This window comes from Acanthopagrus latus, chromosome 5 (genome assembly GCF_904848185.1).
Source record: "Acanthopagrus latus isolate v.2019 chromosome 5, fAcaLat1.1, whole genome shotgun sequence".
Taxonomy (NCBI): domain Eukaryota; kingdom Metazoa; phylum Chordata; class Actinopteri; order Spariformes; family Sparidae; genus Acanthopagrus; species Acanthopagrus latus.
The window spans coordinates 21,360,161-21,377,871 of record NC_051043.1 but is presented as its reverse complement, the minus strand read 5'-3'; the positions used below and the strand labels follow the sequence as shown (position 1 = coordinate 21,377,871).

At 39.0% G+C, this 17,711-nt stretch overlaps 2 protein-coding genes across 9 annotated transcripts in view; both read left to right on the top strand.

The window, feature by feature from the left end:
- Window positions 1-5,721, top strand: part of kcnip3a (Kv channel interacting protein 3a, calsenilin) — a 47,970-nt gene extending 42,249 nt beyond the window's left edge. For all 5 annotated transcript variants that reach the window (XM_037099451.1, XM_037099452.1, XM_037099455.1 and 2 more), the window contains 4 exons: window positions 357-535; window positions 842-946; window positions 1,071-1,133; window positions 4,543-5,721. In XM_037099451.1, coding sequence (XP_036955346.1) covers window positions 357-535; window positions 842-946; window positions 1,071-1,133; window positions 4,543-4,590 — 395 coding nt within the window. In that variant the 3' untranslated portion in view covers window positions 4,591-5,721. The remainder of the gene's footprint in view (window positions 1-356; window positions 536-841; window positions 947-1,070; window positions 1,134-4,542) is intronic.
- Window positions 5,722-7,634: 1,913 nt separating this feature from the next.
- Window positions 7,635-17,711, top strand: part of slc23a2 (solute carrier family 23 member 2) — a 33,213-nt gene continuing 23,136 nt past the window's right edge. For 2 of the 4 annotated variants that reach the window (XM_037098217.1, XM_037098216.1), the window contains exon 1: window positions 7,635-7,975. The gene's annotated coding sequence lies outside the window, so the exon portion shown is untranslated. The remainder of the gene's footprint in view (window positions 7,976-17,711) is intronic. The other 2 variants (XM_037098218.1, XM_037098219.1) reach the window with 1 other exon arrangement.

Here is a 17,711-nt window from a genome sequence, read left to right as displayed (position 1 = left end):
TGATATTCTTACAGTCAGCATCAAATGCCATATATCATTTTATTCAGGTGAATCTTAAGCTGAAGTCCCAATTTTAAAGTTGTGTTTTATGATATTGTTGAATTTACCAGAACTCAGACTGAACCTCAGGAAGGTTTTTTTATTTAAAAATATGTACACATATAATGATAAGTCACTGCAGCAGAATGGAGAGAAATGAAACTTTAATTTCAGAATAAAGTTGAAATATGATGCTGAAGTTCCCTGTGTCTAACATAAGGTCCAAACCTCCTCCCCACCCCGATCATTTTCCTTTGCTGTTTTGCCTGCCATGTACTGTACACTCAAATAATGAACCCCACTCCTTATGTTCACAGATGCCACCACCTACGCTCACTTCCTGTTCAACGCGTTTGACATCGACAGAAACGGGTCGATCCGCTTTGAGGACTTCGTCATCGGTCTGTCAGTGTTGCTCAGGGGTTCGGTCACAGAAAAGCTCAACTGGGCCTTTAACCTTTACGACATTAATAAGGACGGCTACATCACCAAAGAGGTGTGTGCGGTAAATTGTAGTAAATCTGATCATCTACATGTCATATGTGATATCTTCGTCACATATATTTTGAAAAAACCTGAAAAATTATGAACCTTACCATTACAGTCTTGATTTTCTAATTATGGTCCAAAGAATATAATGTCTGCCCTATGAAACTCAATTACATGTCAAACCAGCATGATTTTACTCTCAGATTAAATTACGTTAAGTTTTGTTCACTGTTAGTAAACTAAGATTTAGCCACACGAAATAATGAGTCATTGTTTTAACTCTTTGACTTTGCATCTGTCCTCTTGTCTTCAGGAGATGCTGGCGATTATGAAGTCAATCTATGACATGATGGGAAGGTACACCTACCCCTGTGTACGAGATGAAGCCCCCTATGAACACGTGGACAAGTTCTTCCAGGTTATGATGCACACAAATAAACACACATGTACACTAGCCTCTGTTATATTCTGTTCAAATTGAGACTACAAAATGTCTTCACTAATGAGAAATTTCTTTCTGTTTTGTGGATTTTTTCCTACAGAAAATGGATAAAAACCGAGATGGTGTCGTGACCATTGAAGAGTTCATTGAGACCTGCCAGAAGGTGACTTTCTAACCCACTGCTACATGACAGTTACTCAGTAGTACAAAAACAGTTTTGTACAACAGGACAAGGATCAGTGATGTCACTGGTTAATCAAACAATGACTAAGATTACTCTCGTCCACACATACGCAGTAAAGCATCACTCATGTTTTTGAGAAATGCTTCATTTTCCCATCACCTTCCTTAATTATTTCCTCAACCTCCCTCTTCTGTTATTTTCCTCGTCTGTTTTCCACCACCTCTTATTCACATGATCAATGTGTCATTTTCAGACAAACCTCCTCCCTTTATTAACACTTGACATCCATGCAGTCACGCTCATGTTATTGTCGGACTAATAACTGTTTTGTACCTCTGTAAAACCAACAATCACAGAGGGAATAGGAGGAAAAGACACACAAGCCATTAGTTGTTGGTAGATTTGGTGGTTGGGGATGTTAACCTCACTCTTCTGTTACCCTACTTTTCTTCTATAGGAGGAGAGGTAACTTTTGTTACCTCTGTGTTGTATGTGTCACATCACCCCAAAAACAGGACATTTATCTGTTTCTGCATGTGTCATGCTCTCCACCGTGGAGCCAGCGGGAAAACCCGACCTACTCTCAGGGTCACTGAACTACTGCAGCTGAACCGCACATAACCCAAACCACAAGAGTCTGGAGTCGGTTCATAACAGTAAAATACAATATTAAAAGAACCTCAAACTATGTATTCTGCACAAACTCTATTTTCATGTTGAAATGTTTTGCCTCATTAAGTTAAATTGTTGTTTTGTTCAGCTAAAAACCGTTCCACAGTCACGCTCAGTGTTCAGACTCCATCTGCAGTTGTTTTTAGAGAATATATGTTGAATTGCCACTGTTTCATTTTACGTGTACTCAGCTTTTTTTTTATCAGCCAAATATGCACAAATTTATAGTAATGTGAGAAATGAGACCTTTTTCCGTCTCTCTTGATTGGCTGTGCAAACCTGTGGATGAAGTGTTTAAATTGTTTAATCCTGCTGGAGTGTGGATTTCTTGGTGAAAGGCCGGGGTCAGATTTTCCATGATAGTCTAAAAGATGCGACATTAAGCACGTTCTTGAGTTCCTCTTCTCCGTGCCTGTCTCCGCTCCACTTACAGGGAGCAACAGTAGCTAACATCAGTTTAGAAATTGAGTCAGCTAACATAAACTGAAGGCCGGCTTTCAGCACAACACACCGGTATGCCCACCAGGATTTTCTCTATGCTTTCCAGAAAGTGAACTGTAATACATACACAAATGTTTTTTAAATTCACAATATATTCACAATCACAAATCGACGTATATTTACAGCACCTGCCTCGTGGTTTCCCCTTATATAATGTCAACACAGATGAGGGTTGAGTCAGGCTATGGACCAAAAGGGAAAAACAAACCTTTCAGAAAACGAGATCAAGGCGATGGTTGAGGAGGCTGAAGCCAAAAAACACATTGTGTTTTCTGGCTTCAGCCTCCTCTTCCATCGCTTTGATCTCTTTGAACCTGCTATTTAGCAGACAAATAGCAGGTGGACAAACAAAGCCAGATATGCAGCTTTGGAGTGTGTCACCAGTGCACATTGTTCATAAATCGCAGGCAAAGTTCACAACAGGCTTGGATGAATATGCATCCCAAACTGCACTACCCTTACATGACCAGCAGGACAATCACCTAAGTCAATTTTAGACTTTGCGCAGAGATTAGACCATTTCCACGTCACAGTAATGTTTAATAAATAAGCACTTAAAGGTGGTATCCTGCTCAAATCATACATAACATCAAAATTGATCGTGGGTCTGTTTTATAAATGTGGCTGCTGAGCTGCACCACTGTTGTTCACCCTGATGCCAGTGACAACATCACTAAAGACATGTTTTATGTGCTTTCTCCCAGACTGGAGCTGAAAAACAAAAACATGTCATTACGGTTCACGAAGCTGTAAAATGCTAATTGATATTTATGGACTGCTGCAGAGGCATTTACCTTCCAGTGTAAACAGAGGGTGTGGGCACAACTCTCCACACGTGTTGGAAAAATATTATCTGTGAGGAAAGCAGATGATATAATGGGGCAAATATTTGACTTTTGTCCCCTTGTTGTAAATATAATGTACAAGTCGGTAGGAGACTTTTCCCCAACTTCATAAGTACCTGAAGTTGGAGATTAAACTACGTGGGCTGACTCATGTACTGTTTGGTTGTCCTGTAAACATCAGTGGAGCCATGACTCATATGAGGTTAGTGGATCATGAACGAATATTCAGTCTGAGATTGAACACCTGTGTGTTTTCATTGAACCTGACCTCAGACATTGGGCAATACATGTGCTATCCAATTTTGCAGCTGTTTGAACACGTCTGTATCAAAACAGACCAAAGGAGTGAAAATAAGAGTTTTGTGATGTTCTGTAACATACCATGTATTCCCAAATTAGCCACCAAATCTGTGATTGATGCTAATCTGCTAAATGACTGAAATTTGACAGCACACCATCAAAAGAAACGGTCTATTCCAAACCAAGAAGTGTTTCAGCAAGACAATCTTTTGCAGTTTGACATATTAACAGTGTGATGCATGAAGGTAAAAACACTATACAGCGCAAAAAATACAGTACACCACAACAACAACAAAAACAACAACATGTCAAATGTAACGTTTAGTTAATCTGTGCTCGAGATGACATGATCTGCATTACCTGTTATTTGGGAGCAAGTCCCTAATCATCTCACGTACAGACGTGACAAAAACAAGTTACAGCAGAGGTGAGAACATCACAGTGTTGGTGGCATCTAAATACAAAGAAAGACCTCAAAGGGAAACTTCATCTTAGTTTTCTTATAGCAGCCAAAAGAGGCTGGCCCTGTTGTTTTCTTGTGTTCTTCAGATAACTAGACACCAGTAAACAAACAACAGAATATTATACAAGATTTATATCCAGAATCAGAATCAAATTTATTGGGCCAGTATGTGTACACGGATAAGGAATCTGTCTCTGGTGCTAAGTTGTTCTCAATGTATTTATTCAAAGAAGAGTTTACTGGATGATAGAAGTAGGTTTTGTAGTACTAGATAACTTTGTACACATTACATTTAGTGGATGGTGATATACAGTATATGTATCACATAGGATTTATATATGGATGGTAGACACATATTTAAGTCCACTGTGTTTTAAACAGTAATTATATAATTTGTACTAATTGGTTGATTTTTCAGTGTTGCAGGTTATATTCATAATTACTAATATTAAATGTGGCACTTTTGTATGGATAGACTTTACTTAAAGCTACATCGTGACCTTGGCTAACACGTTTTATGTCACAAGCAGATTTAAACATATCAACCTGAACTTTACGTTTACTTTGGACTGCTGTTGACAGACGTTTTTCTTTATCTTTTTTCCAGGACGAGAACATCATGAACTCCATGCAGCTGTTTGAGAATGTGATATAAAGAATCTGGACGCTCCCAGTTGTTTTCCTTCACAAGCCCACATGAACAACTCTTGCACAAACACAACACACACACAAATGCACCTCATACTCTGTACTCCACACACTGCAAACACAACATCCTGGCACATAATGTAGTTACTGTAAAGATGCAAAGTAGAAGAACTAGAAGTTGTTTTATTTTCTATTTCTCGCCACACTTCTTTAGCTGCAACTGCCTCTAACCCTAACCCTAACCCTAACTGCCTCTGGATTGAAAGGACTGCTACAGACAAAAGAAGAGCTTCCTGGGTAAAAGTCCTCATCTGTCCAGCCAGTTGTTTTATTTGTGTCCAAACTGAAGAAACAGGGGAGCTCCTTGTGCTTTTATCATCGGACCAAAAGCACCAACAAGGAATAAAGAAGCTTACTGTACAATAATCCACTGACCTGAGCACACAGGGATACTAGCTTTAACACTAATACACTTTCTCACACACACTGTTTCTCTTCCATACACAGAGACCTGCTGGTTCCTCAAGAGGTTTAAGAGCATTGGATGAAGTGAACTAACACGAAGAAAAAAATTGCACAAAAAAAAGAGAAATGAACTAAAGCATGTTTGTCAACAAATATGTGATGTGGAATTAGCTTGCACTACAATTTTCTGATGTATTATATGCGCCTGCAATAAAGGCACTGTAGATACCTGCACCTGATACACCGCTGGTGTATGTATATATGTATAGTTATAGTTAAATGCCCTATGTTGTATTGGCCTCATCTGTGCTGCACTGGGTGATGGAATAGGACCAGAGCTGAGTATTTGTTTTAGAGATCTCTGTGTTAACCAGTTTGACATCATGTTTAGTAGCGGTTCTCCACAGAATTTCAATGTATTATTCTAATCTTTCTCCTTTTTTTTGTATTTTGGAAGATGATGTTTAGCTGGTCAAATTGGAAACGTGAGTCTGTACATGACTGTGAAGAAACAAAAGGACTGTTATACGTGTGTTCTTATTCTGAATTAAGGCTTTATCTTGGTTCCTCAGTATCCACGAGCATGCTGACTCTAAGTGCCACAGTATTATGTACAGTACAGTAGGACCTTTGTGATGTCGGTTAATTAAAGATGCTGTCAACAGCTGTGATGTGTCCCCTCACTGTGTTTCCCCTCATGATTATTGAGCAACAAAAACTGTGTGCTGAACAAACATGAAGAGAACTGAAATGAGAGAAATTAATCAGGAGGAAAACAGTGACACATGATTTATATTTGGAGTGCTGGTGTCACTCTTGCATTATCTGATTGTTATCAGCTGCTTCACCCTTGTTTCACCTCCAGTGGTTTATTAGAGGAGCAATCACATGCGCGCACACACACACACACACACACACACACACACACACACACACACACACACACACATAGTTAAAAAGGATACACTCTCTTGTCTGGACTACTGTAGAATTATACACCTGTTTAACCCAGAGCACAGATATCCTATTTAGTAGCAAACAAAAACAGACTATAAATGTTCAGTAAAATGCAAGTGGAGCTAAACCTGTGCAATCAGATATTTAACTATTCATACTTATAAATAGTTAAATGTGGCTCTTAATGACTCATTGTATTAACATCTGCTACTTTGTTTATGTCATCAAGGCTTTCTTGTGTGTACAATATCAAGAAAAATGTAGTCGATAAAGACCAGAACAGAGTTGAAAGAACAGTCAGCATTATACGTAGACTAATCATCAGAAGCAAAAGAATGAATTTGCCACATGATGAAACTGCCTCGAGCCTCAGACCAGTAGGGAGACTGAAGGGTTGACTCTGTAGCTCCACATCTGAATAATTGTATTTGGTGAGACACAAATGATCACAAAGACGATCTCAGATCTGAATAATAGAGCCATCACTCACCATAAAACATGACCCTTACTACAACAACACACTATATGTTGTACATGTATGGTATGTATGTTATAGGTTGATGTATTTAATCTTCATTCTAGAGGAAATAAAAATACTCATTCCGATAATCAGAAAAAATGCTGACCATCTGATATGATCATAGGGACAGTAATTGGTTGACCCATAGTACGCAGTAGGCCTACATAAATTCATGTTGATATTTTTGCATAAAAATATTTTTGCACTTTTACTTGTACTTTTGATACTTGAATACATTTAATATCAGATCATCTAAGGGTTTTACTCACATACTATTCCTATGGGTGGTTTTATACGACAGGCCAGGTTCATTATGTGATGTTTATTCACTAGACCAAAACTTGTCAGCTTCTTTTTGAGTTCCTCTGCCCCCTGAGTAGCCAAAAATGTTTTCATACAGTTTAGATAATAAAGCATTGTCCCTTTATCTTCAGGCAACATTGTGCTTATGTGTTACTATTCCAGACTTTATCGTCATAGAATGACACAGATGAAGACTAATTTGTGTGTTTTTGTATTGTTCAATTTAATGGAACAATACATTTGAATCCTGGCTTATATTTATTAGGGGCCATATCTTCCTATCTAACCAAAACCAGTGCCAAATATCATGTTTTATCAACTCCTATAACTTTTACGAGTGTCTACTTTATGATTGCTCAATAACGAATTACTGCAAGCCCTACTAAATAAAGTAAACCCTTTACAACTTGCCGTTTTGGCCCTGTTTTCCAACCTTGTGCCAAATAGGTTATGCCAGGATAACCCAACCCAGGGTGTCTCTAAGTAGGCCAATGAAGGCAGTTAAAATAAACGGCCATTAGATGGCAGCGTGGAGCAAACAGAGATGTCTCCACTGAAGGCGAGCAGAAAGACAACCATATAACACTTTAGGAGGCGGTGAACGGGAGCGGTTAGGCAACTGTACAGCAGCAAACGCAAACTGTGTAGGTTATGCAAGAAAGGTCATTATTACAAAAACTGTAAGGCCGCTGTCACATGGATCTTCACAGGCGGAGGGAAGGAGGGCTGCGTCACCGTCAGCCCGCCACTGATTGGCTGAGCCGCAGTTCCAAGGCGGAGCGATAGGTAGGCACTTTACGTCACGGGTGGATGTGGGCATGCGTGTTGATCAACGTCAACCCCCGTGGCTTTATGAAAGGCAAAATCCCTCCATGGGAAGAGCGTGTGGCTGTAGCTGTTTAAAACCCCGTCTGTGGAAGGGAAGGAGCTTGTGTCGTTCGAGCCAGGCTTGAAGACGGTCTCAGCTCTTCACCACAGTCAGCTCTGTTTGGACCTTTCCTCCGGTGTAAGACTATCGTCGCTCCTCTCCCCCGCCCGCCACCTTCCCCTGCGCACCGCTTCAACAACACAAACCACGGGGACGAGCCAGCGGACGTAACGCTAGCCGAGAAGGGAAGTGGGCTCCGTCTTCACTTTCATCAAGCAGGTGAGCGACAGAATGTACCATTTTTAATCTCATAGGATAGACTTGGCATACATGTTGAATTTAGGAAGCAGGGTGGTTATTAACTCTTCCTCTGGATGTCGTGTGTACGTCGCCAGAGCCGCGGCTCGCGCTGGTGGCGGAGAATGAGTAACGGGCAAAGATGTCACATTCGAGATCTCTCCTCCGGTAGCTAGCTAACGATAGATGACTTCGTATGCCAGCATGTTGTCTGCTGTAGCTGACGTGTGACCGTGAAACACGAGGCCGAATTAGTCAGGCTCAGGAAAAATACATTTCATGGATCAACTGTTACTTATCTTGATAGCGTGGAGGCCATATGCCTCAAGGTTTGTAGATACGGTGGCTTTATTGTGATTCTTAAACTCAAAACGCCCTTTGGGAGACTAAACATGCATCACTTCCCACAGTTCTGTATCATGTGAGACCCCAGAGGTATAGCTGGTAAGAAACGACGGACACCAGGCAGCAGTAACTGGGACACTAGAGCTTATTTGGCCATTAGGATTTATTGGCTCGTGAGGATGGGGTTGTCCTGGAAACGTGGCGATGCAGGTGTGTGTGTGTGCGCGTGTGCCTGTACATCCGCCATGAGCAAATACCTTACCAAACAGGTGAAATGTACAGGTAAAGAGAGAGAACCATGTAAGGTAGAATGATAAATATGCTGCCTTTTTAAAGAGTCTTAAATTGGGGCCCAGCCTTTGTGGGATGTAAAATAACTTTAACCCTTCATGCTGAAGGGCAGCTTGACTTCCTATTTGATCTGATCCAATTTCTTTTTTTTTTTTTTAGTTGCCACTTTTTTTTTTTTTTTTTTTTTTTTTTTTTTTTAATTTGACTTAATCTTTTAATCGGATTTTTTTTTAATTCTACGAATGTTGCTTGAGTAATTGCCTCTTCCTTCCTTTAACCAGCATCTCGGACATTAGTAGATAAAATCTGACAATTCTGACAAGAGCAAATGTGACAGGTTTTGATACTGGTGTACTGATGATGATGATGATTTGAACATCAACATCAATATAACTTAGGAAATTGTGTTAGGTCCCAGGTTGGTTGGTTATATGTAGCCCTGTTGATGCACGATCATGATGATATTGGATAAGTATCTTCTATTTAGAGGCTCACATTGTGAGTGATCATAGCAGACCATTTGGATTTTATCTGACTCCCCTCATGTGTTGAACTCCTGAGTGTGAGCAAATGTCAAAGCAAATAAAGCAAACTGTTACCAAGAAGCTAGTCTAAATATATCTTAAGATTATGAGTGCTCAGCTGCATTTTACATCAAGTCTTATCAACATGTGACCATCATGTGGTTTATTTTTAAATTAAATGTATGGAGACATAGGGTTTTTGTTTTTGTTTTGTTTTTTTCAATTACAGTGAGCCCATGCTGAGAGTTAAAGTGGAGGAATGATCAGTGTACACTGCACCACTCTTGCAGGCTGAGCATTTTGCATTGCACCTGTGCCTGCAGTTTGCATAGCACCAGAATTTGTATCCTGAGTTGTGGCAAGCTGGTGTGTGAGATCCAGACCAAGGTTTGTCCCTGTCTCAGCTTGATTGAATTCTGCTGTTGTACAAAACTCAAACACTAATGGCAATAATAGTGCACAGACAGTAGGTGCAGCTACTGCAGACAGCATTACACCTCAGATTGAAATGGCTGTGAAGGAGTTCTAGATTTTCATCAAGTTCAGAATCTGACATCCAACTAAGTCACTCATAAGCCCAAGCAAAGGTCTGGAATATTTTTGTTTATTTATTTATTTATTAAAGTATTTTTTTTTTTGCCTTTTTTATATGGCTTTATTGACAGGACAGTTTAAGAGGTGACAGGGAACAGGATGAGAGAGGGGGGAGTGATACGCAGCAATGGGCCCCAGGCCGGGACTGGAACCAGGGGCCGCTGCTGACAAAGCCTCTGTACATGGGATGCCAGCTCCACCAACTGAGCTAAACAGTGCCCCTTGAAATTTGAAATTTGTTTGGGCATGACGGCTGTTGAGATCAGGTCAAGTGGAGACATGCATTTTCGTCAAAAGTCCTAATAATGGTTAAGTATCAGTTGGGTGGGTTAAGTTTGTTGGAATGTTATGCAGCAGCCCTCCAAACAACCCCTTGCTGCAATTTGAGTACTGTCTGTACAGAAGATACAATCAAAACTGAAGGAAATTGTGTCCGAAAAATTACAGATGATGGATTTCAAAACTCGAGGAAGAAAACAAAAAATGAGAAGGTATGCCTGTTCACTGAAGAAAACAAGGATATTTAATGAAAATAATATTCTGATCAGCAACAGATGATGCCTTTTGGCCAGGCAAGAACGGGCACAGTGAGGTGAACTGGGTCACAGAAATGGATTCCTAGCCCTGTTTGCTGTAGGCATCGTGTGACTAAGATTACACCATAGTGCCGGGTCATGCTGTGCCTCCCCACTGTACTGTGTAAAGGTGTGTGCGTGTGTGCGGTTATATGGTGGGTGGTCAAAGGTAAGATTTTAGCCCCAGATGGTATGCCCTGTAATAACAATGACTTTTTTTCTACAGTCCGTTCATTGGCAGTTTATATCTAAGTAACAGGACTTTTGCTGTTAGTTGCTACACATTGTGCATTTCTAATCTGTTTGTGTGTGCAGTGAAAAAAACGGAGCAAGATCTGGATTAAACGGTCAGCGGCATAGCACACCATATGATTCTTGTGTAACTGTGTAGGACTGAACACCGTAGCCAAACTACATTCATCACTTTAACAGCATCAGAGAAGAATCAGTGCCAGTTCTGAGTTGCTACTGATACTTCAGGGCAAGTTATCAAGATGCTCTCAGCTCTTAGTATCAGGGTGTATGTTGTATCAAAATTATGATAGCTTTTACCCATAGAAGGGGTGCCCTCTACTGTCCATGGTTGTCTTCTGCTAAAGCTGCACCTTTTTAAAAAGAAAATAAAGAAGAAACGATGACATAAAACTGTCAGGATTTTTGGCAGGTCTCATCTGGCTTGGTGTAACGAGTTAGTGAATAAATGAGCATTCGATTTTTCAATTTTACTTGTATTTTAAAGATTTGTGGTTGGGGATGTGTGGATAGAAGAGGCCAGAGGGGCCACTTATTGATTTATTGTTAATCCCGCTGATCATATATGGGTGCAGATGCAAGTGATTGTGTAGTCAAGAACGATGTTCTTGAGTGTTTTTATGAGAGACTAATTTTTTATGTTATTCCTATCCTACAACAGTTACGATACAAAAATGTTGAACTGTGTCATTGTTTGCTTGTGTATCTGTTGATGTGAATTAGGAGAGTTATGACAGTAATGTCACATCCCATAGAGAGGATGTCAAAACACCAAAATGAAACACATTTTATGATTCATTCATTTTTATGTGTTATATTGTATTCTCAAACAAACGTAATAAACATATGTTGGAATAAAACTCTTTCAGTGTTGGTCATGCATAAAAAGTAATTTTGATGCTCTCCTTGGTGTGTATGATTAGTATTATTTAGTATTATTTATTTAAGTGATCAGCTGATTATACAAGATTGCAAACCATATATGGTTAAAAGCAATGCTCCTAATTAAATAAACACATACAGTTAGTTGAAGTTTTGTAAATCACATGTGAAGACCTTTTTGTTGAATGTAATATGAAACAACCCCCTTTCCACCCCTCTTTCGCTTGTCAGTGCAGTCTGTATATTATAATTACGCTGTAGCTACATGGGAAAAGCCCATCACTAGGGACAAGAGTATGAAGTTAGCGATAGCTATAAACTCTCTGTGCTGCACATTAGTTTAACTTGCTATCGAAACTATGTTAAACTGCATCATCCCCTCTAAAATAGATAAATAAATGTAGCTGTAGCAATGGCATCCATCATTCTCTCTCAACTAATGTAATTAGCCACGGCCCAGATTTTGTGCCTCACTTCAAGAAAGCTAAATGTTGTAGCTTTTCCATAGGGGCCATCAGTACAGTTTTGAAAACACTGGAATTGAGCAATGACCCACATCATAAGTTTCATAAAAATTTAATCAGCAGCATGACAGATGATGGATGGACTGATAGGAGAGGACTAAACAGCATTTCTAATTGGCTTACCTACTTTATTCTGTCCTACTGGAAGTGGTGCATTAAAGGTCGTTATAAGTTGTTGTTATAAGTTGTCTAAGTTTTAAACTGCTGTACAGCAGGTTGTTTTTGTAAAGATTATTGTAAGTTTTGAGTACAATTGCAAGTTTGCATGCTTTCTTTGTTTGTTTGCTGGTTTCTGTTTCTTTTCAGTAATTTTGATTTAATTCGACAGATGATAAAAAAGCAGAAGATAGGCAACAAGGGGATAAAGAGGGGTAGGTCATGTGACTGAGGTCCCTGGCTGTTATCAAACCAGGGACATGTGAGTGTATAGTATGTGGCGCTCCTAGCTTTTAAAGTTTTTAACTGGAAACCTCATGATATTAACTCTGTTGTCATTACAATACAGTAGTGTTAGAATTACTATGGTGGTAACATAAAGCTTAAAATATCACTTAAATTGTTCAAGGTTGATCCTGGACTGCACCAGTCTGTGCAGTTGTTACTGAATGACTGCTTTTATAAGGGCAATGATGATAGTCGTTTAAATGAATTTTTTAAGCGAAGTAGGTTCAGTGGATACACTTAGCTTCTTGAATGAAATCATATCGACGTGGAGCAACCACAAAGTGCAGAAGTGGCAAAGGCTAACACTATGATCGTCTGCACTTTACATGCAGGTTGTGACTGCCTATTTGTTCTGTGTGTGTGCTGCCCACAACAGGAAAGCACATTGTTCTGCTAAATGTGGATTAGTCTCTATTCACTCCTTGTGGGTCACCTTCAATATGCCAGATAATAACAGTACAGTCACACACAGACCTCACTCTGGAAACAGGTTTCACCCAGCCACCTCTCCCACTAGTGTCTCCTTATCTCTCTGAGCCTTATTTGTTTTTCTGGTCTATCACCATGCTTCTCTTGAGCCAAGTCATTTTTCTAAGTAAAAATGACAAATGTTGGTTGCACCTTCAGGTTGCTGTCGGTTGGTTGGTTGTTTTATGTAATTGTAAACTGAAAAACTTTGGAATGTTGGTCAGGCAATACATAACATTTGTTATTTGAATCCAATTATTTTTGTGTTTTTAAAATAACCAGCAGGTTGATTGATAATGGAAATAAACGTTAGTTGCTGCCCTGCCTGTAGGTGTGACTTCTGAGGGTACAGCTCTTCACTGTACTGTTGTGTCTTTCCTCTGTATTACTGCAATAAGGCTTAAACAGTGCAAATACAACTTCTAACCTGTTAAAGTCGTGTAATTGAGTACAAGCAAAACATTTTCTCTGTGATGACCTAATTCTAATGTAATTGAGTAACTTTGTTTGCTTTAAAAACAGTCAGTGTCTCCTTGATATCACAGATCAGGCATTTTTAGCTGTTCTTTATGAAAGTGTTAAGGGGCTTAAAGGAGGTAATCTGTCTGTGCAGTTACTGTACAAGCAAATGAAACTGGTTCCCCTTTGTGAGCAACAGCTGGTGTTTGGCTTGGGTAGTGTTATAGGGTTTCATCAACTTAGAACAACAATGGATACCTTTTAGTCTTAAATATCCCTGCAGGGTTTGATGAAAAAATTCCTGACTCTGTGTGAGGTGGAAGAACCTAAAAGAAACGCGTACAGTTACAGTGTAGACCTACTTTGTCTGAGAATAATGTTAGATTTTTTGTGTGTGTTTAACCTTTTACGCCCATTCATGTGCTGCTGATAGCATGCTGTGTGGGTGTAGGTGTTGCTTTGAGAACGGGATGGAAATGCAGTTAGGCTGAACATCTCTGTTCCCCTGATCTAATTGTGACTGTCTTTCCTGCTGCTTTGGTTTCTTTGAGTGAGAAATGTGTTTGTACAGCACAGCTTGGTTGTCCACCTGCTGCTAATATGTGACGTCCCTGGTGTGTCAAGGTACTAAAGAAAGCAGGATCATTTCAGACCAGCTTAAATATTTGAAAAAGGCCATTGCGCAGTTACTTGATTGTATCTATAAGTTGACTACAATTCCTGTGTAATAATTAATAAAGCTAATCAATCATATCTGTACTTTTTGTGTAGTTATATCATCACAAATCTTGTTGTTGTCTGCTGCCAGCCTTTTTCATGGTTACTGCCTCCATCAAGTCTTTGCCCAAGAATGTTCTGGTGTCTTGTGATTTAGGTGGAAAAACTGAGAGGAAATGAAAGTCAATAACAGTAAACAGCAAATTTTAAATTTTTGTTCTCCATTTCAAATGAAGGTATTGTCCCCCATGAGTGCTTTTGTGTACTGAAAGGTTAGGTAAGTCCTATAAAGAGACTACAAAGAGGCTGCACTGTCAGCTGTTATGTACATTGTTCTTTTAGACTTGTATGCTTTTTTTTATCGTTACTTTGTCTGTGTACTTGTGGATAGATAATTTTAATATAGATCATTTTAATGCTTTTCTCCTGATTCAATATTTTGGGTGCTGATTCGATTTAAATTTCAGTTCTTCGATATTGCCAATTTTCATGATTTTTCGTTTGTTTTTTTTAACACCAGACCATGTGAAAAAGTTGAACAATGATGATGTCTACAGACTATATCAGGAGCCATATTTCCCCCAAAAAATGCACATCACATGTGAGTCACTTTTTAAAATTTATTTAGTGACATATAAAAAAGATTTTAAAAAATTAAAATAAAAAGATAGTATAGAAAAAATATATACTGTGAGCTCCAGCAACTTCTGTTTTTGCTCCAAAACACGAAGTGCTGTGTCACATACTTGTCCAAGTAATCTTGCTACAGACAGCAGCTTTAGGGCATGCTGAGAGGTCAGGTTGAGTGTGCGTGCTTAGCACTTGACATTGAGAAAGCCGGCTAACTGTGCAGCTGAATGTTCCTGAATCCCATATTCTCCACATCACTACAAGGCTGCATGTCTTTGCAAAGTCAGCGATTGATTTAGTTATGCATTTTGTTTTTTCAGAACTGCTAGATAGTTTTGTACAATGCTGCTTTGAGTGTCTGCTGGCTTGCTGCTGCAGATTGTTTGGCTATTACATCTGCCTTTACCTCGGGATGGTGTCTTGCCAGGTGGGCACTAAGAATTGTCATGTTTCTGCAGTACGCGACTTGTGCATTACAGAGTTGTCAAAGCAAAACATCCAAAATGTGTCCACACACCGCATCTTTGCAAGTTATCCACCATTCTCCGTTTGCTGTTTTAAGTTTTTTCCGCAAACAGATATGACGTCACGTTACTATATAGCTGAGAAAAACATTTCGCCCTCCGCTGGAGAAAAGCGGTGACTTCTTTCCACCTCGGCTTATAAACATAGACTAAAATGAAGCATTCAAATTTGGGAAAAAAATTGATTTAAAAATTGTAAAACAAAAAAATCCCGATAGTTATGTGAATCGATATTTTCACCCACCCCTATATTGTATATGTATTGATGGACACAAATGAGAAAAATAAATTGTGCTGCAACAGATCAGATTGATGATTTGCTGAGTTCAGTTAGATAGTAAATAAATAGATAGATGAATAGTTGTTAACCAGAATAAAATATATAAATAAATAAATAAACAGCATCTAGCCATAGGAATTAAATACAATAAATGACAAGTAAAGAAACATGGATAAAGGTTAATAATGTTCAACTGTTTTTTAAATACAAAAGATCTATTAAAGTGTATATACAAGACACTATTTGTCCTGTTTTTATGTTTTAGTCATATAGTGTAGCCAGTCTAACAGTTTTAGATCAACACAAGTAAAGATAAATAATTCAGTACCAGAGGTATATGTAACGACATGCAGACAAAAACATTCAGGTTACATGGCTCACTCAATCCAGTGAATGGCTTAGATGACCTCATTGAGTTACAAAACCAGAACAGCTCACACGTGCTTGTGGTTTTTTTTGGGCGGGGGGGTGGGGGGAGTCTACTGGTTAAATCTATCAGCAAGTAAATTGTCTGCAGGCTCTCTTTTAAGTTGTATAAAGGATGTTTTGCTATGAGCTTTGGCTGCATGAATAATGCTTTGATTGTCATTGCCACTGACTAGCTGCTAACATAATTTAATGTTAAACCAAAGAGTGCCTGTGTATGTGTCTGTGCATGTGTGCACTTGTGTGGGATAAAACCAAAGACTTTATGCCAAATGGGTGTCAGTTGCTATATGTTCCAACCTCAGACCTCACCAGGTGATTTCATTATTTAAGGGTTTCTAATGGTTTAAACCCAGTTTCTATGCTTCTGGATGCCCCCACAGAAAGGGTGACTGAGTGACTGTGTAGTGGAACCACTTTTAACACAGTTATTAGCTCTCTAAATACAAATAAAAATAAAGTCAATATTTTAAAGAGCCACAAATTAAAATAACTAATTGAAAAGTGTGTCAAATGTATAATCACCTACGACAAAACATTAGGTTCTCAGTTGTGGCAGTTTAGATCCATGTACCGGTATGTCTGCTTTTGTATATTATATGTGGTTAAGACTTTTTACTATCTACAATAGAAAGATTTCCCCCTGGGCTGTTGGGATTGTAAAGGACCACTTTTTGATATTTTAAATGCTAAACACTTGATCAAATGATGAATGGATAGTGAAAGTATTCCTAAGTTGCAGCACTGCTGCCAGTGAAACCTGCTAGATAAAAACAAGAAGTCGTCTGTCATCCTTGGTACATTATTGTCAGTCCCTGTGTTGGAAAGTTTACAAGCACTAACTCTGTCTCACTTCATATTGTGACACAACCTGTTGTCACTGTAATTGTGCTGTTGCGATAAGTCTTATCTCCATTCGCCTTTGCTCTACTGACAGGAGGTGTACCGATGTAAACATGACCTTGCAAGCATTTTACAATCCCCTCTCCACTCCCCCTTTCATGGTGAAATATGAACCCCTCACATGTGCCCTGTCATTTTAAGTGTCACCTGCTTCTACACACAAACATACACGTGTATGTTCAAAAGCAGTGGTTACCAAACGGCAGGGCCCCAATTTGGAGATAACATTATTTTCAAGTCCCCCGCCCACACACCCATAGACACATCTGCTGCTGTAAACTCCTATAGAATTAATTTTAAACATTGTCTGTAATAGATACAGGACTGCAACTTCCATGTGACATTTACTGAAATAATACATAAGGAACAAAGTCGCCTTTATGACATTAAAACTGTTCGGTAGCATTAAAAGTGCAGCATGCATCTTCTCTACATTTTTACTGTGTAACATCATTATTTTTTTTCAACAGATTGTCTCTGCACATAACTGGCAACTGCCTTTGAAAAAAACAAATCTTGAACATTTTCTTTGCCAAAAATAGCCTGTACCATTGTACTGGTGAAGCCGGGGGTGAGATATGCCTAGTCATATTTCGCTGTCTTTGTTGTGGTAGCTGTCACATTTGGTGTACATTCATCCATTCGTCACATCTTACAAACACATTGCTTTGGTTTCTATCTTGATTTCCTGGTTGAAATTCTTTCACAGCGGTTATGAAAAGACTTTGACATGTGATTAGCATGTTTACTTATTTGCTTGTTAGATAAGATGGCAACTGGTCAAGCATTCTAATCTTGAATTGTTCATGGGGTCTTGAGCAAATAACTGCCAAGTGAATGTTTTTTCACTTCAAAAGCAAATATGTTATATGAAAGTGAA